The sequence below is a fragment of the Monodelphis domestica genome, chromosome 4 (assembly GCF_027887165.1).
Source record: "Monodelphis domestica isolate mMonDom1 chromosome 4, mMonDom1.pri, whole genome shotgun sequence".
Lineage (NCBI taxonomy): Eukaryota > Metazoa > Chordata > Mammalia > Didelphimorphia > Didelphidae > Monodelphis > Monodelphis domestica.
Window position 1 is genome coordinate 328,618,303 of NC_077230.1, and position 25,535 is coordinate 328,643,837.

The following is a 25,535-nucleotide window of genomic DNA, read 5'->3' on the forward strand; positions in this document are numbered from 1 at the left end:
TTTCTCAGAGTTTTAGTTCATAATATTAAAACAGAATAAGTACTATATCAGAAGTCAGAAACCCCAGGTTCTAGTTCCAGCTTTGACACTAACTTTTGGTATGACCTTGGGCAAGTTATAACCTTCCTAAGCTTGTTTATTCATCTTCAAACCAAAGGTGCTGAAAGGCCTCACTCAAATCTATTATTCTTTTTTTTTTCTCCAGCATTTGACATTTTCAGGATTGGTAATGAGTATTTCAAGATCATATGAAACCAAGTTTAAAGTCTGACACAAAGAATTGTCACTGTATCTCATTCTATTCAGTTTGTCTTATCTCTGAAATCGGCAATTTATAGTATGAAATACTAAATGCTGGATTTACCTTTTGATTTTTTTTATTAAAAATCTACTGAAAGAGGGAACTCCTTTAAAAAGTCATACAATGTTTATGAAAGAATACAAAATATTTAAATGTACAACTGTATGAAGCTTACCAGATTTAAGACCTGAAATTTTGAAGATGACACTTGGTTTCTCATTCGTGACAAACCCCAAGAGCTGCCATACTGGTGTTCCACTTGAATCAGGATATGAAAAGTAGACAGATCCTCCCATGCCATCAGGAAATGGGACTGTCCCCAGCATAAACACCACGACATGGTTGATACTTTGATAATCAGGTAAGTCAAATACAAATTTATCCTCTGCCACTTGCTGTGCAACTGTTTGCACCTAGAAAATAAAAAATTCTCAGATGAAAAAGTTTGTGAGGTTCTGTAACCTTTTAACTATCCAATGTAACAATCAACTGTGTCACCAGGGATAGCCAAGAGTCAAAATATTCTGGCTAGTCTAGTATTCAAATTGAGAGTTACTGTGTGTGTGTGTGTGTGTGTGTGTGTGTGTGTATGCATCTACATATCATATATGGATTAGCAATTTTCAAAGGATTATAACACAATAAAACATAATTAACACTGAAACTGCTCATTTCCACAAAATCTTCTCTCTTTAGCACCAATATTCTTCCAAAGATGCTCTGACAGACTACCACAGTCTAAGAAGAATCAAAATCACAAGTAATGCATCTTCTTCTGGTACGTATAGAAATTGCCCAGATTAACTTGCATGAGAAGTGACATCAACAACATCAAAGACATGTATGACCCAAAATGGAAAAGGGCTAATCATAAATAAGACTGAAACAATAAATGCCAGAATATTAGGTTGTTTCCACCCAGATATTAAGAGAACCTAAGGAAGGTCCCCAGAATTTATGATAGAATATAGATAAGAATCACAGAGCTATTATGCCACTAGAGATTATGATTTGTTATCAATTGAGGGAGTACACACAGTGATGAAATCATGGATCCTTTGAAGTATCAGAATAATACTAAAACCTGTATCTTTGCTTCTCTAGAATCCCCTTACCACAACTTACCTACAAAAGTACCATCAACTTTGGAATGTCAAACACACTCCAGTGCTTATATTCGGGGGGGGGGGGGGGGGGGGGGGGAGAAGGCTTGTGATTTTAATGTATGTGTGTTTGTTTCTGGAGGGGATTTGTTCTAAACAAAAAGTAGCTAAGCATCACCTAGACTTTATTAAATGAAGTGCTAAAAATTCTACTTGGCATTTCATTTAATATATATTCTATATAATATATAAGATAAATTCTAAAAAGCCCTATCTTTTGTCATTATTAACAAAGAAATGAAATTAATAGCCAGTTCTGCAAAGGGAGAAATGGCGAGTACATATAGGAAAAGAGGAGAAAAAGTAGGATCTTATTTTGAAATTCTGAAAGTATTCTTTCATAGGGATATATCCACAGATCATTCCACAACTGTACAGATATAAATGGGTTTAATCAAATTAAAGAATTTAGTTAGCAAATTTGTAGGCAAAAGTTTACTGTATTACTGTAATCTAAATTCTAAAAACTATGTAACTGATGTTTATTAGTCAGAGTTGGAAATCTAAGTTATTATCAATGAATTACTATAGGAAGAAAAACATTAACTCTAAAGGAACACTTCTCTTTCCTCAAAATGCGCTTTGTTTTCCCTTTCCATGTATATGGCTATATATCACTGAACTATTATTGAATATGTCTAATATAACTTTGTATCTAGTTAAGGCTCTGCAATATGAAAAACATTTATTGTAGGTATTGCTCTCTAAATTTGGCTTAGGGGTGAATACAAAATGTTTTGTAAACAAGGCTCATGTCTAAAGTTCTTTTAAATCCTGTTTAGCCATGATATAAAAAGTAAAATGAAACATTGCATTTCTAGGATCTGCCTATTTCTTTTCTCTTTTTTTAAACCTCAGCATCTGTCTGAGAATAGATACTAAGTATTAGTTCTAAGGAATAAGAATGGTAAGGCTAGGCAATTGGAGTTAAGTGATTTGCCCTGGGTTACGCAGCTCGAAAGTGTCTAAGGCTGTTTGAACCCAGAACCCCCATTTCCAGGCCTGGCTCTCTATTCACTGAGCCACCTAGATGCCCCTAAATATTCTATTTGGATATTTAAATGATCCCTAGCAGGTATTAAAAACAAATCTTTTTAGGTCTAAAGATAATCAGGTGCTGAAAAAGAAACCAGTAAAGAACCTATTCTTTTCATGGCACTAAACATTACACATTCATATAATTAGACATTATGAAGATGGGGTCCTTGTCACCTCTAAAACATGTTTTTGTCAAGAATTTTCAGAAAATGAGAAAACATTTCAAAAAGAAATAAATATTAGTTCAGCCCTTTGAATGATGCCTATTCCTCTAGTGATGGACTTAGGGAATTATATTTTTAAGGGCAAATCATCACTAACACTAGCACCTATCTAATTTGTTAAGTGGACTCGGTCTACTTCATAGCATTGTTGTACAGACAACATTTTTCGAAATCTTCAAGCATCCTATAAATGTGAGCCAGTATTATGAGCTTTCCAAATTATAAAATATTGCCCCCTCAAAAAAATTTTTGTTCAAAAAATCCATGCTCACAAAAACTGGATGATGCATCTTAAAGTCTTAAGCTTAAGATACTAGGTACTATACAATATAAAATATTGTCTCAATATAAACTTTTCAAAACTGATACAAATCACAAAGGTGCACCTATACAATGAACCAAACACAAAATACTTGCATACTACAAAGAAATGTTTTATAAATCTTACGAAATCCATCCATGTTTTTAATATGTGCCAAAGATAAGAGGACAATGTAGCACAGTCCCCAACCATCCACTCAAAACCAAAATCAAATTATTACTAATTAGAATGACTTAAAAGGGGGGGGGGGGGGGAAGGGAAAAAAAAACATTGATTTAGTGGAAAAACTTTGGTTTTTGAATTGGAAGATCTCTGAATCTAGCTCTGCCATGTAGTTGTCATGTGACTTTAGACAAATCATTTCTCTGAGCTGCATTTTCTTCATCTGTTAAAAAGTGGATTACTAATATGTCCATTCCCTAACTCAAAGGACTGTGGCAAGTATGTCATATAAATTTAGCTAAGTATTATAATTTCTTTGACGTTCCACGATTTCATCAGCATGGGGACTCCCTCCACTGATGCTTATTCTAACCTTTCGGCATTTTAGTAAGTTTTGTGGAATTGTTTTGTTTTTTAAAAAGTATCAAGTAATCAACTTTTTAGTAATAAGCTACACTGAACTTAGGCTGGTTTTCCAGAAATAAATATCAGTGAAAACTAACAAGTCATTCTGCAGGTCTGCACTGTACTCAATAAGTATTTATTAAACATCTATTACATGTTAGTTACTGTGCTGGCTGCTGGAGGTACAAAGGCCCACCATAAAAAAAAGATTCCTTGCATGAAAAAAAAAATTCAATTAGGAGAAAACAGTATGTATATAGATGAGTAAATACAAAGCAATTTTAGAGAGTAGTGAGGAAATAAGTCTAATGAAGGAGTCAGGAAAAGGTTCATATAAAAAGAGGCTCTTTAACAGTGCCTTGAAGGGAGCTAGATGCTCAAAGGCTGAGATGGCATCCAGGAAGAGCATTCAGATATGACATCTAATACAAAGGCAGAAAGAGAGCAGATGTAATATTATATAGAGAGCAGTAAATAAGCTGAGTAATATAAAGTATATGACAGGAATTGGAGTAATGTGTTGTCAGCTTGAAAAGATAGGCTGAAGCCAGACTAAGTTTTAAATGGCCAACAAAATAATTTGTAACTTACCCAAGAGGTGATAAGAGAACCACAGAAGCTTCCTGACCAGGAGAATGAAATGGTATATTAATTTAATAATGATTAATTTTGGCAATGTAAAGAAGATGGATTGGAATGAGAGGCTAAATGCAAAGAGTCAATTAGAAGATTACTGAAATAGTCCAGACAAAAGGAGATGAAGGCATGAATTAACCAGAGATGGTGAGAGGTGGAGGTAGAAATGACAAGACCTGGTAATCATCAGGTTATGGTGGGTGAAAGAGAATGAAATGCTTAGGAGTCCTGAGATGTAAATATGGATAACTAGCAGAAAGAAGGGCAGTAGAAGGAAAGAGATTTAGAGGGAAAGTTCTGAATATGTCTATGGGATATGCAAGTCAGGAAATTAGCAATGCAGTATTAGAGGTTAGGAAAAAGATGAAGGTCAGGTGTGTACATCTGGTAATCACATGCATCAGCAACTGGAACAAAGGAGAGAATGATAAGGGGATTTGATGCATAGAACTGAAGCTGGTGAAAGAAAGGAAGTCTGATTTTTGTTTGTTTTTAAGCCAGAAACAAGGTCCTTGATTGAGAAGAACTGAGGACAGGATGCTGAAGAATGTTTGAGGAGAGAAGGTTTGGAACAGGAACTGTGTAGAGTGCTGTGGAGAGTGATATAATCAAGAAAAAGTAAATAGATTGGCCACAGTGCTCAGGGCACAGTTGAAACTGTGAAAACAATAGACAAGTATGTGGCTTCTTCCAACATTCAGCAGCACTTTGAAGAGGAATGGAGAAAACTAATTATGAGAATATTCTAAGGTTAGAGTTTGGAAAGGGATAAACTTGGACAGAAGAAAGAGAAAAAGATTCAAAGAGATTCAAGACAATAGAAAAATGTGAAATGGTTGACTGTAGAAAGTAAGCTACATTTCATCTGTCTTTGCGGCCCCAAGTGCCTAGTGCTGCCAAGACCCTAGGAGGTCTGACTGACTGAAAGTATCAAAATGTAAAGGGAGGGAAGCGATACCTGGGAATGCAAGGAGGGGTGATATGCCTGGAACTGATGTTGAGAGCAGAGAATAAATTTAGGAAGGAGACAAGGAATCAACAGAAAAGGCAGGAAATTACATTTCAGAGAGAACTTTTTCTACTTAAAAAATCTGTCAGAGGATGCACTCTTTTACAAATCCTTTAACAGCCCTTGGTCACTTGAGGGCCAAAATGAAACATCTGAGCAGAATTTCTGTACAGGATTATATTCTTTAAAAAATCAATAAAGAAAATATCAATTTTTTCAGGCCTAATATTCTCTTCCCCCTCAAATTACTTTGTATTAACTTATCCACGTACACTATGTATCCCTTAGCTCCTTGAGGACAAACAGTGAAATATTAGTCTTTGTATCCCCAGCACCAAGAACATTTCTTTACAAAGAGCAAGAATTTAAGTTATAAGTGAGTTGGCCCTGGGGTAATCCACTGAGTGCAAAATGTGAAGTTTAGAAGACCTTGAATCAAATCCCCTCTGGGACACACATAGGCTAAAAGACTTAGGGTAAGTCACTTAATTTTTGGGAACTTTAGTTTCTTTATCTTTAAGTGCAGATAATACCTGTAAAACCAATCTAACAAGATTATGGCTAGGTTCAAATGTGGTAAAGTATGCCAAGTGCTTTGCAAACTTTCAAAGGCAAAATAAATTCAGCAATTATTATAGGTACTCAATATTCAAACAGGATCTTAGCCCTATTACTTTTTAAAATCAAGTTTATGCTACCATCTTGTTCAAATTTCTATAACTTCCAAAAGGGGATGAGAAAAAGCCAGGCACCTTTACAAATATTATCTCATTTAATCATAACAACTCTGCAAGGTATATATTGTTATGTTGAAAAAAATATTGCTCACAGAGGTTCAGTGACTTGTCCAAGGTCATTAAATGAAAATAAATTTAATGAAAAAAAATTATATGAAAAAAAACAGCAAATATCTAAGCAGGATTTGAACTCTGTTCTTCCTGACTCAAGGCAAAGCACTGCCTCAACTGAAGACTTTAAGCAAAAGAATCTCTTCTATCAGTGGTTCTTAAACTACAAGGATGGGATCTTAAGAATATTAGATTGACCCGGGACTTTTTTTGTACATATTAAAAAATATAGTTAGTTGAAAATTTTTATTTCAAAATCCAATATTTTTTGGTCGACGATGCACCTGGTCCTTCTAGTGTTATTCTGCTGTGTGAACTTATTTTTTCTGATATTTTGGTAACTATTTCAGTTTAGCTTCCTTTACAATCCTACAAATTTGACTTAAGCATTTAAAAATATTCTGAGGAGTACACACAGGCTTCTCCAGACTGCGGAGGGGGAGGAGGAGGAGGGGAGGGAAGGTTGGGTTTATGACACAAAATGTTCTAAAGCTTTATCTATCTAATCCAACCTCCTCATTTCACAGAGGAAGATCCTGAAACAAAATTCGTAGGAACAAAATACGCAGATTCAATGACAGGTCTTGCGGCAGTTCCAAATAACGGAGCTCCTTCTACATTACTACGCGGTCTATCCTGAGCTGATAAAAGCATGTGAAGACTTAGATGCAAGGATGACAATTTGTGTGCGAACACATATAGATGCACACATCGATCACATACACTGGAACTCTTGGAAAGCTCTAACTGGTACTTACGGGACCTGACACTGTCACACAACAAAAGCGATATTACACATACTACACATTGACACATTAAACATCACATACACACTACATATGCACGCACTACATAGAGATACTATAACAGGCACACACACACGCATCCAGAGTCCGTCTTGGGCATCCCGGACCAGCCCCCTTCCTCCCCCGGGGAGGGCCCCCCAGGTTCTGTGCTGTCCCGCCCACCCTGGTTGCTCCCCCTGCCAGTCCTCGTCCCTTACCAGCCTCCCGGCCACTAGGCAGCCGAACATGGCGGCGGTGGAGGCTCCTCCGCGGAGCGAGAACGAGAAGATCCCCAGGAGCCTGGAGAAGGCGGCAGCGTCGAGGCCGGGTGCAGGAGTCGAAGAACCCGCGACGCTCTCGCAGGAAGTTTCCAGAAGGCGCAGGCACCCAAACAGACGGCGTGCTACATAGTAATTAAGCCGCCCCGCTGTGGCGGAGTCTGACCCGCAACCTCTGACCTATGCTGGGAACCCTGGCCCTTCGACCAGCTGGCAAGCGCTTCCGGGGCTCGGCCTGGGTGCCTAGAGGAAACGCGCGATAACCCACACACACACACACATGCGTAAGACTACAAATCCCAGAATGCACTTTCCACCGTATTCCCGTGGGGGGCAGGGGGGAAAGCTGGCCGCGGGGGCAATGCCTACTGGGATTCGTTTTCTAAAGAATGAGTTAAGTAGCCTTGGTCTCTTCTAGAAATCACGAGATTTGAGGGTTGCTGGCCTTTGTAGTTTAACTCCAGGAGTTCTTAAAGGCTTTTTTTGTGTGTCAGATTTCTTTGGCCATGTGATGGAGCCTATGGATCCCTTCTTTTTTCCCCCCTTTTTTCTTTTTCTTTTTTTTTTAACTCTTACATTACATCTATTTAGAATCTTGATTCCAAGGCAGAAGAATGGTAAGGGCCAGCCCTTTCAAAAATCTGAGGTCAAATTTGAACCTAGGACCTCGCATCGCTAGGCCTGGTTCTCAATCCACTGAGCCACTCAGCTGCCCCCTGGAACCCTTCTCAAAAGGATTTTTTTTTAATGCGTAAAAACACCAGAACCATAAAATTGATAGTTATTAAAATGTTTTAAAAGAAGTTGATGAATCCAAGTCAAAAATCCTTAATCAAATCTAACGATTTCATTTAAGTAGGAAAATTGAAACTATAATGATGATATTAATAAGTGATGATAATATCTTGATGAAACATTTTAAGAGGCAGGTTGATTCCATAATAGAAATCAAGCTCAATCCAAAACCCAGAGATTCTAGGTTCAATTCCCTTTCTTTGATACATATTGGTCCTGTAACTGGGCAAGTCCATTATCCTGGCAGGGCTCTTCCAATTTCTAAGAAATTGCAGAGAAGGTGCTGACTTGGATTTTCCAGATCTAGTCTCTATTCCTATTTTTTAAATAATTTTTTTTCTCAAATGCATATAAAAACAATTTAAACTTTTTCTTATTTTGAGCTCCAAATTTTCTCCTTTTCTCTCCCCTTTCCCCCCAAGTAATGTGATATAGTTTATACATGTGTAATCATACAAAATAGATTTCTATATCATTCGTGTTTTTTAAAAAATTAAAGTGAAAAATAGTACTCTTCAAACTTCATTCAGACTTCATTAGTTTTTTTTCCCCCTCTGGAGATAGCATTTTTTTTTTTATCATGAGTCCTTTGGGATTGTCTTGGCATTTACAATTGATTACTGCATGGCATTGCTATTACTGTGTACAATGTTCCCCTGGTTCTGCTAGCTTCATTTCACATCAGTTCCTGCAAGTCTTTGCAGGTTTTTCTAAAATCGTTCTGTTTATCATTTATTTTAACACATGTCAACTAGAAAAAACGCAGAACTATTAAATAGTCAAAATCACTCTTTAATCAAGGGAAAAGGGGTTAGCCTACTAAATAGGACAACAGAGCTGCTTCCCAAGACTGCACAGTCAAGATGCCCCGGTCACTAGCCCCTGGGAGTGCCACCAACTCATGATGGACTCCCAGAAACAAAAGAACTTGGGGAACCTCTATAGCATTTGGGGAATCTAGGGGCAGGGAAAGATGATTGACATCACTATGGCTACAAGGAAAATGGGAGTGTTCAAACTACACTGACAAGATACAATCAAGCTAGGGAAAAGAATCATAGCTAGAAGCTCGGGTGCAAGAGAAGGGGGCTATTTACAATAGTTACTAAAGGATGATTCATGCTCAGGTCTGACCTTCCTGAGAAAGGTTCTAATACAATAGGGGACGCTACCTAAAACAAAGAATGTCCTTAGCATATGTGAATTTCAAAACTACTCAACCCTGTTCAAACCATTCTTTAGAGGATGGGATTTGGCTATTTCCTGATCAATAACAATGGAGATACTTGGAATGACAGAATCAGGTCTTGGAAACTACAATCTCCACCCCACTCAGGGTAACAGGATTTAGGAAGGGCTGCAGCAAAGCTCAAGATTTAATTATTTGAGAATATGACCTTCAACAGACATGTGCAAAGGGGACAGACCTCTGGGCGGTCCTGGGTTAAGCTAAAGCCACCATGGGCACAGGGGAGACACAGGAAGTGAGGTAGAGGACAGCTGAGGAGTCTGGGGACTTCCTGTGTGGAGGAAGGAGGTTGTTGGAGGCTGGTGGCTTGGAGTGGAGGCCCTGAGACTGTTTCTCCATTTTGGTCACGTGAGTGATAGGGACTGATCTCTTTTCTTTGCCTCGGCTATCCAAGGCCTTGGGCCTTTGGCCCAACCTAAGCAGAGGGGGTATTTAAGCCCTATTCCCTTCTCTCCCCTTTCCTTCTCTCTCTCTCTCCTTTCTTCCTCCTGTTAGTTATTAAAAAAAACTCCATTAAAAAAAAAACAACACATGCCCAGGCCAGAGGCCTAGGCCAGATAACCTCACGTATCTGCTCCAAAACGGAGCTCAAAGTCCAAAAAGAGCTCAAAAGCCTTTGTAATCAGCTTAAATACCTTCTCGATCTCGCCCACCTCAGAATTCCGTGGGATTACAAAACATTTTGGGGAAGTGGAGCAAGGGCTTGTGAGGATTGAAGTCCAGAGTTCAAATCTCAATTTTACATTCTCCCATTTGATCCTCTGGGAAGAAGTCCTTCCCCAAAGGATCATAAAAACATAATCAATTTAAAGATTACAATAATTTGAGGATAAGAGAAAAAAAAACAATAAAACCAATAATTGCTGACCGCAGTGACAAATAGCCAGCTAGGGGGCAGTCCCCTTTGGCATGAAAGTATACATACAAATAAAAGTTCAATCAACCACACCCAAAGTTCAATTTTGTGCAACTTGTGGTCTGAAGGCATCTTCATTATGTCTTCTCCAACAGTTCACTTTCTGGGTTCAGAGAGGTAGCATCTTCTTTACCTAAAATTCTTCTCAAAAGGAATTTAAACTTTGTAATTTAAAATAATAATATTTTTACATTCCCCCGTTAAGAGGGCGATTTAAAAAAAAGGATCACTTAGGGATGCATGGCTGAGGTATGAGGTATATGAACCAATTGGCAAGAGAAATTAAAAAGATATCAGAAAAATCAAAAAGAAAAGAAAAAACTTCTGGATGAAAATATAGACTATCAAAGTCTTATGTGTAAAATTCCAAGTAAAAAGAAAATAAATCTATAATAGGTCCTTGAATCAGGGCCCAATCAAAATGACCTAAGCAATGATGCATTTACCCAGTCAGTAGCCAGGACTACAGAAAGGTACCACACTATGAAAGGCAGAAAAGGGACCAGATTATAGGAGCCAAGGTTTAGGGATACTTGTCTGTGAGTATCTTCAGGGTGAGTGTGGACACAAGGAAAGCCTATGTCTTAACACATGTTAAACATAGTAACCTCAAGTCTTCACACTAGGTTCAAGACCTTTGTATGGGCCTAGAAGTACATCAATCCATCCTAGATTGGCTTTTCTTTGGCTCTGTACAATGGCTCTTGTGTGTATATCTTGTCCTGGAATCAGACAGAATCATTGAGCAAAGTCCCATAATTTTTAAATAATTAGTGGCATCATTTTTATAGTCACAAGCCTTTTTTGGGCATTCTCTGAAAAGTACTGAAAAGTCAAAAAGTTAAAGAAAATCTTAATACTGGTGACATGTGCTTCAAATATAAAAAAGAGAGAAAAAAATAGTATATTGCACATGCGAGAAAAATATAATAATAAAAGAGCTTTAAAAATTTTTTAAAATATAGCTTATAATCATTGACACTCTGTGTCAGCTAAGAAAATATAAAATACAAGGCTTTCTCACCAAAAATATCACCATATCCTCTTCATGTCTGGCCATGCTCTACTGTGAGTATAAGGCAAATGAATTGAACAAGGTTAACAATTTTTTCATTTTTAAAAATACAGTAGTACAAATGTGTAGTTATCAAAATCCCCAAAATTTTCAATAGCCCAATTAATTACAATAGCAAACAAACACACTATCATATTTCACATAAGTTGGTGCATGGCATTTTTTAAAGCCTATGAATTGATGGACATTTGTCACAATTTTTACAAACATAGCAATCTTTCAACCTTGGTATTCAAACATATTTTTTAAAACAAAGTAAAATTCATCTTGGGTTTAGAACATAATCAAGAAATCTATATATCATTCTGGTGCAAGTAAAGTAATGAGCTGAAGAGTATAAATAAAGGGGTGCTCCTTTTTTGGGAGGCTTATAGAGATACAAATGCCCTGAGATTAACTGCCCAACTTCCATTCACATGTGGGAAGGTTGGGGTTATAAAATGTATTTCACTTCAGCTACTAGAATGGGCCTTACCTCGTGGTAGGGGCAGGCAAAAATAACCAGAGATTGTTAAAAAAAAATTCCAAAAATCATATTTAAAAAACCCTTAAAATCATTTGAGATATTTAGCATATTAAATATTCCAAAGGTTGTTAATACAATTATAACCAGTTCTGAAGTCCATCCATCCTCTGTAACAATTTACAAAGTAAAAAAATAGAAAAACTGTTTTTTTTTCCCTTATATGGGCTTAATTATCACAATGATTTTTTTTTCAATATATGGTTATAGGGGAAAAGCAACAGAATTTTAAAACTCAGTACATTAAATAAAAATTCAATCAACCTTCAGTGTAACATAATAATATTCAATCCAGTAATATATGAATTTAAAATCACAAAGTTATATCTTAAAACAATCAGGAAAAATGCAATAGAGATACAGAGGTTTTTTTTATAAACCATTGGAGTCTGAAATGCCTTAGAATATAGTCTTTAGTCTCTTCAAAGTTCCTTGGGTGGGTTTTTTTTTAAATTATTAATTATCCATTTAAATGCCTATTGTCCGAAGGCAGAGTGGTAAGGGCTAGGCAATGGGGTCTGAGCGATCTGCTCGGGGGCCCCACAGCTGGGGAGTATCTGAGGCCAGATTTTAACCCAGGACTGCAGGTCTTTATGTCTGGTTCTCAGTCCCTTGAGCCACCCAGCTGCCCCTCCAAAGTTGAATCTTTGGACTGAATCTGCTCCCTGACTGGCAGGTGAAGTCAATGAAATTACCAGAACAGTCAAAAGGTATCCTTTTAAACAGCCCATTGCTTAGAAGTCTGTTTGAAAAGTCTGTTTCTTCTCTCTCTCTCTCTCTTTTTCTCTCTGAACCCTCTGTGGTCAATACCCCCATCCATGTGGAGGCTTAGCCTAAGGGAAAATTGCCCATTCTCCTTTCCCTCTTGTCTCTCCCCTTCGCCCACGTGGCCGATACTGTTACCAGCTGGTCACAATGAGTCCTGAGCAATCTGCTCCAAGGATCTGGGTGATGAACCATCTGGGTCGGAGGCCAGATGGGTGAGAGAGAGACCGCTGGGGTGGGTAGGGCCGGGAGCTCGGGCACCAGGTGAGAGGCCAGGAACAGAAGCAGGAGACGGAGAGGGCCGCAGGCAGGAGCTGATCAAGATGGTTTTCTAAAGAGCATCTTGGAGAAACGTGGCTTTAAAAAAATCATTATCTAGGCTAAAAAATTTGAGAAATTGTCATCCAATCTACTGGTCGCCAAAAACTGTAACAGTTAAAATTTAGGAATATGGGGAGACTGAGGCAGGTTGAAATCAGTTTCTCTCTGCAAGGAGTATTATATTTTTTAGAGGTTTATTAAAGGTTAAAGATTAAAGAAAATACAGAATAAGAAAAAAAACACATGCCTAGGCCAGAGGCCTAGGCCAGATAACCTCACATCACAGAAGAGACGTGTCTGCTCCAAAACGGAAGTCCAAAAAGAGCTCAAAAGCCTTTGTAATCAGCTTAAATACCTTCTCGATCTCGCCCACCTCAGAATTCCATGGGATTACAAAGCATTTTGGGGAAGTGGAGCAAGGGCTTGTGGGGATTGAAGTCCAGAGTTCAAATCTCAATTTTACACATATGCTTATCTCACCCAGGGTCATCATTTACCTTCAGGGTAGATTTCTCATGGGAACAGGGAACAAGTTTTTGGGGTCTCCAATCTACAAGCTAAATCTAAAATTGGGATTCATCAGATCCCACTAGGCCACAAGTTTGGGATTCCTAAATTCCATGTTGACACACAATAGTATCCCATTACATATACCACCACTTGTTTAGCCATTCCCCAATTGGTGGACATTCCTTCAGTGTCCAATTGTTTGCCATCACAAAAAGAGCTGCTAGAAATATTTTTGAACAAACATCTTCCTTCCCTATTTAAAAAAAAAAAATCTCTCTGAGATACATAAGCCTTCCCCTCTCCCCTTTTTGTCTTTTTGGGATACAGAACTAATAGAGGTACAGATGAATTAAAGGGTATACAGAATTTTACATAATTTATAAATATTTGGCACATATATTAGGTATAGTTTGGGCAAAGTTCCAAATTACTTTCCAAAATGTTCACAACTCCAACAATGCATGAGTGTCCCTATTTTCCTACATCCTCTCCAACATTTATCATTTTCCTTTTCTGTCATATTAACCAATCTGATAGGTGTGAGGTGTTACCTCAAAGCTGTTTTATTTTCCTATCTCTAATCAATAGTGATTCAGAACAGTTTTTCATATGACTATAGTTTTGATTTCTTCATCTGAGAACTGCCTTTTCATATGTTTTGACCATTTATCAATTGGGGAAGAACATATTCTTATAAATTTGACTCCATCCTCTATAGTGTTTAAGAAACTAGGTCTTTATTGGAGATGCTTGCTATAAAAATCCTTATTTCTATTTTAAGTTTTAGGGAGTGCTTTCCTTACAAGAACCCTGAGGATATATGAAGCATTCTTATTTTTAAAGCCCTAATATAACCATGTCAGTCCTTTCCCACTCCAAATTTCAATAGTTTCCTTCTAGGACCAAATATAATATATGCTATTTATGGAGGGCAGCTAGGTGGCTCTATGGATTGAGGGCCAGGCCTAGAGAAAGAAAGTCCTGGGTTTAAATCTGGCCTCAGACTAGAGATACCTGTGATCCTGGACAACTCACATATACACACACTCTTTTCCAACCTTCTTATGCCTTACACTGCCCCCTCTCCCACATACTCTGCAACTAGTGACACTGGACTCTGATGTTCTTCATTGGCTATCTCCCATGCCTAACATATTCTCCACTTTCATCTCTGCTTCCCAGATTTCTCAGCTTCTTTCAAGTTCAACCTAAAATCCCACCTTCTACAGGAAGCCTTTCCCAATCCTTAATTCTAGTGCCTCTCTTTTATAATTTCCAATTTATCCTGTATGTAGCTTTTTTATACTTAGTTGCTTACATGTTGCCTCTCCTATTTATGCTGTAACTTTCAGAATAAGGACTGTCTTTTGCCCTTTTTTTGGTATCCTTGGTGCATAGTACAGTAGCTGGCATATAGCAGACACAATAAAAGCTTGCTAAGTGACATCTGAGTATTCCTAAGAAATTCTGTGAGGCTTTCCTAAGTTTCAGGACAGATTTGTATTCTGCATTGTCAGACAGAAGTTTCTCTAACCCAGAGTTCCTTATACCTGATTAAAAAAAAATCTCTTGTTGCTACTGTTGCTTAGTCAGATATTAGAGTGGTTTGCCATTTCCTTTTCTCATTTTACACATGAGGAAACTGAGGCAAACAGGTTTGAGTGACTTGTCACACTCAAGGGTCACAAGGCTAGGAGTGTCTGAGGCTAGATTTGAACTCAGAAAGATGAGGTTTTTTTTAACCCCAGGCCTGACACTCAATTATTCATTTGCCACTTTAGTGCCCCACAAATATTATGAGTCTTGATCAAAAAATAATAATAATGTTAAGAGTGTGGAAGCTTTGAGTCAGTCCTCATTTGATCTGAAAGGCTTTGGGGACACCTTGAAAGATTCTAACTCCTCACTTTCCACCCAGATAATCTAGGATATTTCTATTGGGTTGTTATCAACAGTTCTTATTTCAAGGACATGGTTCATAAAATTTAGAATAGAAAACATTTATCCATTTTAGAAAACATTTAGATACAAACTCATAGGAACAATATTTCCTGCCAGAGAACAACCCTTCCTCAAACACCTGTGTAAGACTGAATCACTTACAGCCAGGCAGATCTGATCTCATATTTCCTACTGGGGTTTTCATGGTCATTTCTTCTACATCTGACTCCCTCTCGTTGCCAAGAGACAAGATATTCCAACTCCTAACCTCACAAATTTTCACTAGTTCTCCCTTGTCTGGATTTCCTTCTACTTCTGGCTTCCTTCAAGTCCCAACTAAAATCCCAAGAAGCTTTTCTTGATCCCCTTAATGCTAGTAGTGCCTTCCCTCTCTTGATTATCTACAATTTATCCTGTGTATATCTTGTTTGAACATAGTTTGAATGTCGTTTCTCTCCATGGACTGTGAACTCCTTGAGAGTAGGAACTATTGGGTTTTTTAAAAAATTGTTGTAAACCCCAAAGCAGTTATTCTACTCATAATTCCTTTATCCTTTTTCCTAGTTCTGAAGAATTCCACATTGGTTTGTTACACACACACACACACACACCACCCACAATCCTCAGCCAAGAGTATTCTAGTCTGGTTGACCCTTAGATGAAACCTCCCTCAAAGGAAGGAAGTATTTCCAGAAATCTCGTTTTGATTTGGGAGTTTTGTACTTCTTGCATCTAATTCTAACAAAATGCCAAACAGAAGTCTGTCTTCTGGGTGACAACTTCCTTGAGTGACAATTTTGAGGGTTTCTGAACTCATGAAAATGAACTTAAATAATAATAATATATAATATTCACTAATATTTATTTATATTGTGCTTTAAGATCTGCAAGATTTACGAAAAAAACTCATTTTATCTACATTATTAGGAATGCAACACTTTTCCTTCCAATTGTCTCTAATTCTTTCAGCCAAACTTCAGTCTTTTTCCTCCTGATCCCACAAAATTTCTTGCAATATCTGAAGTAGGAGAAAAGATAGGGAAAGCCAAACACTTCTCATGCCTAACTCTGGTGATAGAATAAGGGAGGGGCGAAATTTTATAATCCTTTACAAGAATTAAAGATCAGCCCTCAGAGGCAAAGGAGTCCAATGGTAGGAAGAGAACCATTAAAATGCTTTAAGAAGGGAAGCAAACCTGCCAATTAAAGCTATGAAGAGTAACAAAAAAAAGCTGCTTTTTTTTTTTAAGTCAAAGATCAAAGAAGGGGTAGGACTAGTGTAGATAGGATAACTCATGACAAAGAGAAACCTGAACTATTCAACTCATTTTCTCTGTCTAACATTCATATTGGAAAAGATAAAATAAAAATAAATCAACAGGAAATTGAAGCCCAAGACAATTAAGGAGATGGTAAGAGAGAACCTTGGAGTGCTCAATAGGTTCAAATTACCAGGATAAATTAGGGTATTGAAATAAATGGCAGGTGCAGTTGCTAAGTTAGTTGGTGGATGATCTTTGAAAAATTGTGGAGTCAACAAGCATTTATTGAACACTTTCAGTGTGCAAATGGATGAGAATATAAATACAAGCAGAAAGAAAGACATTGCCTACAATGAAGAAGTTTACATTTTAATAAGGGAGAAATCACATTGAGGGAAGCTGGCAAGGGGTTGGGGATAATAAAGGTACCTGGCTGTGGGCATTGTAAAGTCCTGGAAAAGAGTCAAGAAGGAAGCCTAGAGAAGAATGAAGGTATGGTGTGATCTGGTCACCCTCATTAAAATGGAGGTTCTGGAAAAAATTAGCCAAGCAGAGGAAGGGACCAAAGAGGTGCAGGGTACTCAAAATGCATGAAGTTCAAAGCTTATGTGATTCCATGATAGGGAAATTCAGGGAGGACAAAGCAGCCTGGGCAGGAAAAAGGGGGAGTGGCCAGTGATTTTGATTTTAATTCATGTGAAAATTCTAAATTCTATTAGTAAAGGAGAGCCTTGTTTAGTTTGTAGAAAAGGAAGTACCAATCACTAAAAACCAGAATGGTTTTTTAAAAACCCATGCCAGAATAACTCAATTTCCTCAAAACAAAACAAAACAAAACAAAACAAAACAAAACAAAAAAACAGTTCTTAGATGGGCAGATAATTGAAGAATACTTCAATAAATACAGTATGCCTAAATTTAAAATTTTTCCCTTCACCAACTCATCCCTATCCCATTCTTTTTCTTGCTTTATTTGATGCTGTGGACCACAACCTGACTGATACTCAATCTCTCCTGGTTCCTATGTTAAATGTTTGTTGGTTTCCCCAACACTAACTCTTTTGTCTCTATCAGAGGCTCTTCCTCTCACTTTCATGCTTTAAAAGTGGCCTCTGTGCAAAGGAAGTCTCCTGGCTCCTCTTTACTCTCCGATATTTATTTCATACCTTCCATATCTCCAGACATCACTTCTAAGATGTTTACTCTAAAACCTGTCTTCCCTACATCCTCCCCAGGCTCTAGCTCTTCCACATTTCCAAATACTTGTTGGACATTTCTCCCTATATAGACATAGAGGTGGCACAGTGGATAAAGTGCCAGCCATGAAGTCAGGAAGACTCATCTTCATGAATTCAAATTTGGCCTCTGATATTTATTAGCTGTGTGACCCTGGACAAGCCAGTTAACTGTGCTTGCCTCAGCTTCCTCATCTGCAGGATGAAATGGAGGAAATGGTATAAAAATTAAATTCTCTAATAATAAAAATATTATAGTTTAGGAGGTTTATTAAATATTATTAGAAATCAAGGAATAAAGAGGGTACAAAATAAAAACCACATGCCCATGACTGATCAGCCAGTTCAAACACCCTCCTTACCACCACCAGGCTTGGGACCAAAAGTAAAGAGATGGGACCCTTCACATCCTTGCCTAATATCCCCTGTCTATAGGAAGTACATAATGACAGGAAGTCAGTGGGCTCCTGAGAAATGTAGTTCTTTTTTAGGGTAACAGATTATCAATTATACATTCACCCCTGAGATCCCTGGAAGACTGGTCTCTCCAATGGATCTTGTAAACATAACCAAATTTGAAATTACAATAATTTGGGGCTAAAAGGAAAAGAGAACAAAACCAATGATTGCTAGGTGCATTGACAAAAAGTCAGTTAGGGGGAAGTCCCCTTCTACATGAGAGTATACCTACAAAACAAATGCATTCAATCCCACACATTTCAAATCACCACATCCCAAAGTTCACTCTGAATCTTCTGGTGCAACATATGGTCTATGCAGGAATCTTAATGGTACCTTCTCCAAACAGTTCACTTTTTGGATTTGGAGAGGTAGCATGTTTCTTAACCTACAATTACTATCAAAAAGAATTTAAACTTTGCAATTTAAAATAATAATAATATACCCTACCCCTCCTTGAAGAGGGTGTTGAAAAACCCAGGGATCACTTAGGACTGCATGGCTGAGTTATGAGGTATATGAATCAATTGGCAAGAGAAATTAAAAACATCAAAAAAAAATCCAAATAAAAAAAGATAATTTCTGGATGAAATATAGACTATCAAAGTCTTATATATAAAAATTCTAAGTAAAGGAAAAATAAACCTATAATAGGTCCTTAAATCAGGGCCTAATTAAAGTGATGTAAGCGATTATGCATTTACCCAATCAGTAGCCAGGACTATAGAAAGTTTGCCACACCATGAAAGACAGAAAAGGGACTAGATTATAGGAGCCATTGGTAGAATATGGGACAAGGAAGACCTGCCTTCAACACATATTAAAGAGCCACAACCTTGAACCCCAAACAAGTTCAAATCCTCTTTTCTTGGCTCGAAATTTTCATCAATGCCATTGGGATTGGTTGGTCTCTTTGACCTTGGCTTGACTGGCACTATGCAGTTTAGCTTTGTGCTTCTTTGGTACTGTGCAATGGCTCTTTTTGTATTCTCTTGTCCTGGAATCAGACAGAATCATTAAGCAAAGTCCCATAACATTTATCAATAAATGGCAGGTTTCCATAGTCTAAAGTTTTTTAGGTATGCATTAATATTATTGCAAGTGTAAATTTTAAACTTATATTACTGGAGAATAAAAAAGAGTTAAAGAAAAATATTCTCACCAAAAATATGAGATCCATTTCCTTTTTAACTTAACCACTGTGTGAGTACAAATGATTTTCAGAATAAAACAATAATACAGTAGATAATGCACATTCAAAGTAGGACCAAACTCCCCAAAATTCACAATAGCCCAATTAATTACAATAGCAAACAAACTCACTATCATATTTCATATAAATTGCTTTATGACAAAAAAAAATCCTCTGAACTGATGGATATTTGGCACAATTTTTACAGACATAGCAAATCTTTCAACCTTGGCAAATATATTTTTATTTAAAGTAAAACTTATTTGGGTCTAGAACATCACCAAGAAATCTAGATTGTTCTGGTGGAAGTAAATTAAACTGAAGAATTTTGCAGGAGCTCTTTTTGGCTTCCTGCTTCATAGAAAATACCTTGGTAGGAGCATTTCTCTGTTTCTCTACATTTTATACAACATTCAGAAAGTACTAGTTATTAAAATTACTTCTGAAGATCCCTTAGAATTACCATTTAAATTCTTAGCTCATTAAATTCTCCAAAGGTTGCACATAATTTAACCAGTTTGTTGAAATCCATCCATCATCATCATCTATGTGACAATTTACAAAGGGGGGGGCTGTTTTTTTAAATGGGCTTATTCAATTATATTTGTTCAGTATAGTTATAGGGTAAAGGTAACAGAATATAAGAGTAGTTAAAACCCAGTACATTAAAATGATTCATTGTAACAGAATAGTGAATACATTTATATATGAACTTAAAACAACAAAATTAAATCTTAAAGCAGATAATCAGCAAAATACAATAAAAAAACACTTTCATTAAAAAAAATTGATTCTGAAAAGGCTTAAAATTTTACCTCGACTCTTGAAAGTTCCTTTCTCTATCCCTTCAGATCCCTATTGTCAGTGCAATTGGATCTCTCATGGCAAGGGAGAACTCCTTGCTGAGCATAGTTTGAAGGAATCCCAAATTGAATGAATCTTACAGACTGGGCAGGCCAGAATGGCAAAGGGTTGATTCTCCCCTGAATTTCAGGAAAGATAAGTAAAAGGTTCAGTGCACTCATGAATGGTAGAAACTGCTTTAAATAGGCAAGGTACTGCTCTTTCATAGAGTCCAGCCATGCTTGTAATCAACTTCCTGTTTGGAAGAGTAACTTACTTCTCCCTGTTCCCCCCTGAGGTAAAATGTTAGTTTCCCCAGAGGGAGTTAGGAGGCTAATCATTGCCTAAGGAAAAAGACACCCTGGTTGGTTTTTTTTTTTACCATCTGCCCTGAGGAGGGGCTCCAAGGACTCCTAGCTTAGGTGGCAGCAATCAGCAACAAAGGTAGGTGTCAGGTTCCAGTCTGAAGCCAATTTTAGGAGTAGAATCTGAGATCAGGAGGAGGATTTCTGAAGGCCAGGGGCTGGGGCTCTGGATGAGTGAGCAATCTGGATCGAGAAGGTCAGGAGGAAGCAGTATCAGCAAAGCCAGAGTCAGCAGTGAGGAACAAGGAACGAAGGAGGAACGAGGGATGAAGGACTCAAGCAGTTGGGCAAGAGAAGCAGTTTATCTCTTCTTCAACAAGAGTCCCCCAGGTAAAAATAGCCCAGCCAGTAGGGAGAGTAAGCAACCAGGCAAAAAGCAGGAAAAGAAAAACAGCAGCTCCAAAGAGAGTGGGTGGGGTGGGCAAAAAGTCTTGGCAGGAGAAATGTGGCTGAAAAAAAATTATCTAAGCTATCTTAAAAAAAATTGAGTTTCTCGCCGCTTTTGGTCACCACCTGTAAAAATTAAATCTCTAATAAAAATATTATTTTTAAGAGATTTATTAATGATCATTAGAATCCAAGGAAAAAAGGAGATACAAAATAAAGACCACATGCCCATGGCTGATCAGCCAGTTCAAACACCTGCCTTACCACCACCAAGCTGGGGACAGAGGTAAAGAGATGGGACCCTTCACACCCTTGCTTAATATCCCTTGTCTATAGGAAGTCCATAATGACAGAAAGTCAGTGGGCTCCTGGGAAATGTAGTTCTTTTTTGGGGTAACAGATTTTCAATTATTCAATACCAAACCACTCCAGTACCTAAAAAACTCCAAATGAGGTTTAGGGTTGGACTTGATCCCAATAAGAGTCAGGCAGGACCAAAAAAAGGACTGGAACAACAAAAATTTCTCCTTCCACTGGAAGTCTAATACTGAATTCCAAAGTTGCCTTTTTCCTATAGTTCAGAATTTGCTGACCATACTAAGCCCTTTCAGCTCCTTCCTCCCTTTTGGAAAGGAAAGAAGTGAATTTTTTCTAAGTCTCATCTATTTCCTCCATAGGAATTTGTCAGAGTAGAGATGCCAAGCAGCCCACAAACCCCATGTTCCCACAGCACAAAACCAGATTAAAATGTAATTGGGAACTATTTAGCCAAATAAATAAAAATAAAACAGATATTACATTTTAAAACTAAAAATCATGGATTTTTTCTTAAAAGGAAGTTTTATGATTATAAAAATAACTTATTGCCATGTTTACTAATTCTTATTTATTAGCACTGATTAGTATGGCCATTGTTGATCTTAAATGAATAATTTTCTACTTTCAAATATCTAGTTCTTACTCATAATTTTGAAGGAGGCAGAAAGGTGATAGGTGAGAGTAGGAGGTAAAGAGGTAGTATGTGCAAATACTTGGCATTCAGAGGGGAGGAAGGTCAGGTAGGGTGGTAGAGAGAACAATGAAAGGGAGTCACAGATTAGCATGTGAAGCAGAAATTGGAGATGTTTGCCACACCTGGAAGAAAGAGGTCAGTATCTTCCAGGAACAAAATGGTAAAGCAATCCTAGGCTAAAAATAGAGTTCATAGTCAAGCACTTACCTTTGCAGATCACAATCTGTTTTTGGTGGAAGATGGAACAAAATGTTTATTATAAAGAATTTTGTGATTGTTTTTTAGTATTTGAAGGACTATTAAAAATGTCAACTTTTCCCTTCCATGGTAGCTGTTCTGGTAGTGCTGTAAATTACATATTTTCATTTGACTAAATACCTTGTGACACATTTAAACCCTTAGTTATGCTGTCAATTTCCTGAGTCTGTAGGCCTGCCAAAGTAGTAGCTCTTTGTGGTGTTTTTGGTTAGAGTTTCCCTTGATCTGATTAAAAATCTGTTATTAAAACTACTCAGGTAATTCTTTGATAATTTTCAGGTTGACACTAGGCATCACTGAAATTTTGTTATATGTAGGAAATTATATTTTGTTGCTTTTATATCCAATAAGTCTTTGCCACAGGTAAAAAGAGGTTAAGAAAAAGAAAATTCTTTAAAACAACTTATGTTAATAATAAAAGTATACATTTGTGACTAAAATTTAAAATTACAATGAAAGGTATGTCATGTCACATTCTAAGAGCTGTAAGAAAAGATTCATGCAAGAATACAGAATTTTTCAGGAGAAATTGAAGCTAGATTATTTATTTTCTAAAATAGTTTAATTCAGATACAGAATTTGTGTCCCCAAATAATGTAATGTAAAACACCACTATGGAGTATACTGTATAATCTAGAATTAGGTAAAATAAAAGAAGATAAATTAAGAAATTTCAAAAATAAAAAAGTCAACAAAAGCTGTTGAACTTCTTTGTCCTGAAAAAGTTAGAAACTTTTCATATTTCATTATTATGAAACACTGTTATGGAACGAACAGTCATCAGTGGAAAACAAATCAAATTTGGAAAATTGTCTTTTGATTACAGTTGATGAAAGTATATCCATATTAGTTGACCAGCTGTATTTATTTGCACCTGTGACAAAAATCTTATCCTGAGAAGTGTTTGATATTTTCCCTTAATAATACCATGTTGGAAGATGTTTTAAAGAAAGCATACAGACTTAGAAAGTACAATCTTCCATTTTCAAAATGTGTGTCTACAGATGGGGCAGCTGCATTGACAGGGAAGCCAATGGTTTTGTAACTAAATAATTGGTTAAGCTGAATGAAATCAGTCCCAATATTAAGTTTAATTATGTTCAATGCATTATGTACCAAGCAATGCTATACTCAGAAGTGGTGAAAATGGAACATTTGCTGAAATTTAAGAAAAAAGTGAAGATTATATTGTCTGCAGAGTTGAATCAACAATAATTCTTTTACTCTTAGAAACTGAAAATGAGCAAGAAAGTTTACTTTATTATACAGAAGTTTGCTGGCTTTCCTATAAGGTTGTTTGTTTTTTTAAACTCTAATCTTCCGTCCTGGAGTCTTTATCGAATATTGCTTCTGAGGCAGAACAGTAAGAGATAGGCAATAGGTAAGTGACTTGCTCAGGATCACACAGCTAGAAATATCTAAACACAAATTTGAACCCAAGACCTCCCATCTCTAGGCCTGGGCCTCTATCCACTAAGCCACTTGGCTACCCTCTATCATAAAAGCCTTATAGCATTTGAAGTGACTTAAGGAACTTCTCCATTAAATCAAAAATATTTTTAGGAGACAGGTAGGTGGTCCAATGGAATGTCCAATGGAAAGGCCCAGAGGTGGAAGGTTTTGGATTCAAATTTTCAGTCTGCATCTTTCTTAACTTCTCTGCAGCCTTCTAGTCAATCACTCTCTTCTCCACAATAAAACTAGCTTCTTCTCTAGGTTTTAGTGACACTACTTTCTCATCCTTCTTGAATTTACTGCTGAATCTTCATGCACCAGCTAACTAGTTACTCTAGGTTTCTTTCTTGGACCTTTTTTCTTCTTCCTCTAGACTATTTTGCTGGTTATCACTCAAGGTTCACTCCTGGACCTTTTCTTCCTCTACTAAAATATAATGCTAGGTAATCGAGATATTAAAGCACATCTAACAATGCATGTTACCTCCCCCACACTCATTTTTGAATTTTAGTAGTTTCCTATTACCTCTAGGATCAAATAGAAGATCCTATAAAGACTTATAAAGCCCTTTGTAACCTGGTCTCTTTCTACTTTTCCAGTCTTCTCACACATTAAAACTCTATTCCATGAGCACTACAATGGGCCCCCTTGCTGAAGATACTTCATTTCTCAACTCTTTTGTGCCTTTTCATTGACTGTCACCCATGCCTGGAACACTCCCTTATCTGTTTTCCCTAAAGTTTCAGAAAAAAGTCCGCCTTCTATAAACTTTTTTTGTTTTAACGCTAGTGCTTTCCTGGATTATCTCAAATCAATCTTGTATATATTGTTTTTACATAATTACTTGCATGCAATTGCTCTCTTTCATTAGAATGTGAATTCGTTGAAAGCTGAGCCCATTTTTGTCTTTCTTTGTATCTCTAGTACTTAGCACAGTGTAGGGCACATAGTGAAAGCTTTATAAATACTTCACCAGAAAAGTATGGGTAGGTCACTATGGATGGAACACAGAGACTTAATGTGTAAGATGTCTGGAAAAGAAAATTGGGGACAGATGGCAAAGAACTTTAATTGACCCTATTGGGAATAAAGAGGCATCTCTTGGAGGTTGTTGAATGGGGAAGGGGAAGGAAAGGAGAGCAGGAAAACATCAACAGGTAGAACAGTACCTTACCAGAATGTGTGAGTAGAGAGGAGGCAGGTCTGCAAAAAATATTATGGAAAGGGAAGCTAGGTGGCTCAGTGCCTAGAGAATCAGGCCTGGAGATGGGAGGTCCTGGACTCAAATCTAGCCTTCAGACACTTGGCTGTGGGGCTGTGGGATTCTGGGCAAGTCAGTCCCAGTTGCCTAGCAATCAACACTTAGTACTGATTCTAAGACAGAAGGTGAAAGTTTAAAAAAATTAAAAAGGAAAGGAAAAAAAAGAAAAGAAATATTGTGGAGTTAGAAATGAAAAGGCTTAGCAACTGATTGGACACAAATGAGTTGAGGATGCTGTACTTTTTCCTATGAAATGTTAAAACACAAAAACAGAGAGATTCTAACACAATGGATATACCTGAAGTATTCATGGTTTAGGACGACCACAAAATATGTACTTGAGAAGGTATAGGTATGTTTGTAATCTGTAACATAACAGAAATGTATTGCATACAAAGACTCCAAGGGCCAGAAATCAACACATTTTAAAAAATCAAATTGAAATGGTATTTAAATTTATCTAAATTCTTTATTGCTAACAGATATTACATAAAATAATTTTTCATTTGCCCTTTATAATTTTAAAAGGCATAAACATTT

The 25,535-nt window shown here is 37.1% G+C and overlaps 1 protein-coding gene across 2 annotated transcripts in view; it reads right to left on the reverse strand.

The window, feature by feature from the left end:
• HIKESHI (heat shock protein nuclear import factor hikeshi) overlaps positions 1-7,460 on the reverse strand; it is a 39,740-nt gene extending 32,280 nt beyond the window's left edge. The window contains exons 1-2 of one of the 2 annotated variants that reach the window (XM_001362490.4): positions 7,112-7,460; positions 477-714 (exon numbers count right to left, since the gene is read on the reverse strand). In XM_001362490.4, coding sequence (XP_001362527.1) covers positions 477-714; positions 7,112-7,141 — 268 coding nt within the window. In that variant the 5' untranslated portion in view covers positions 7,142-7,460. The remainder of the gene's footprint in view (positions 1-476; positions 715-7,111) is intronic. The other variant, XM_007490835.3, reaches the window with a different exon arrangement.
• Positions 7,461-25,535: the final 18,075 nt, after the last annotated feature.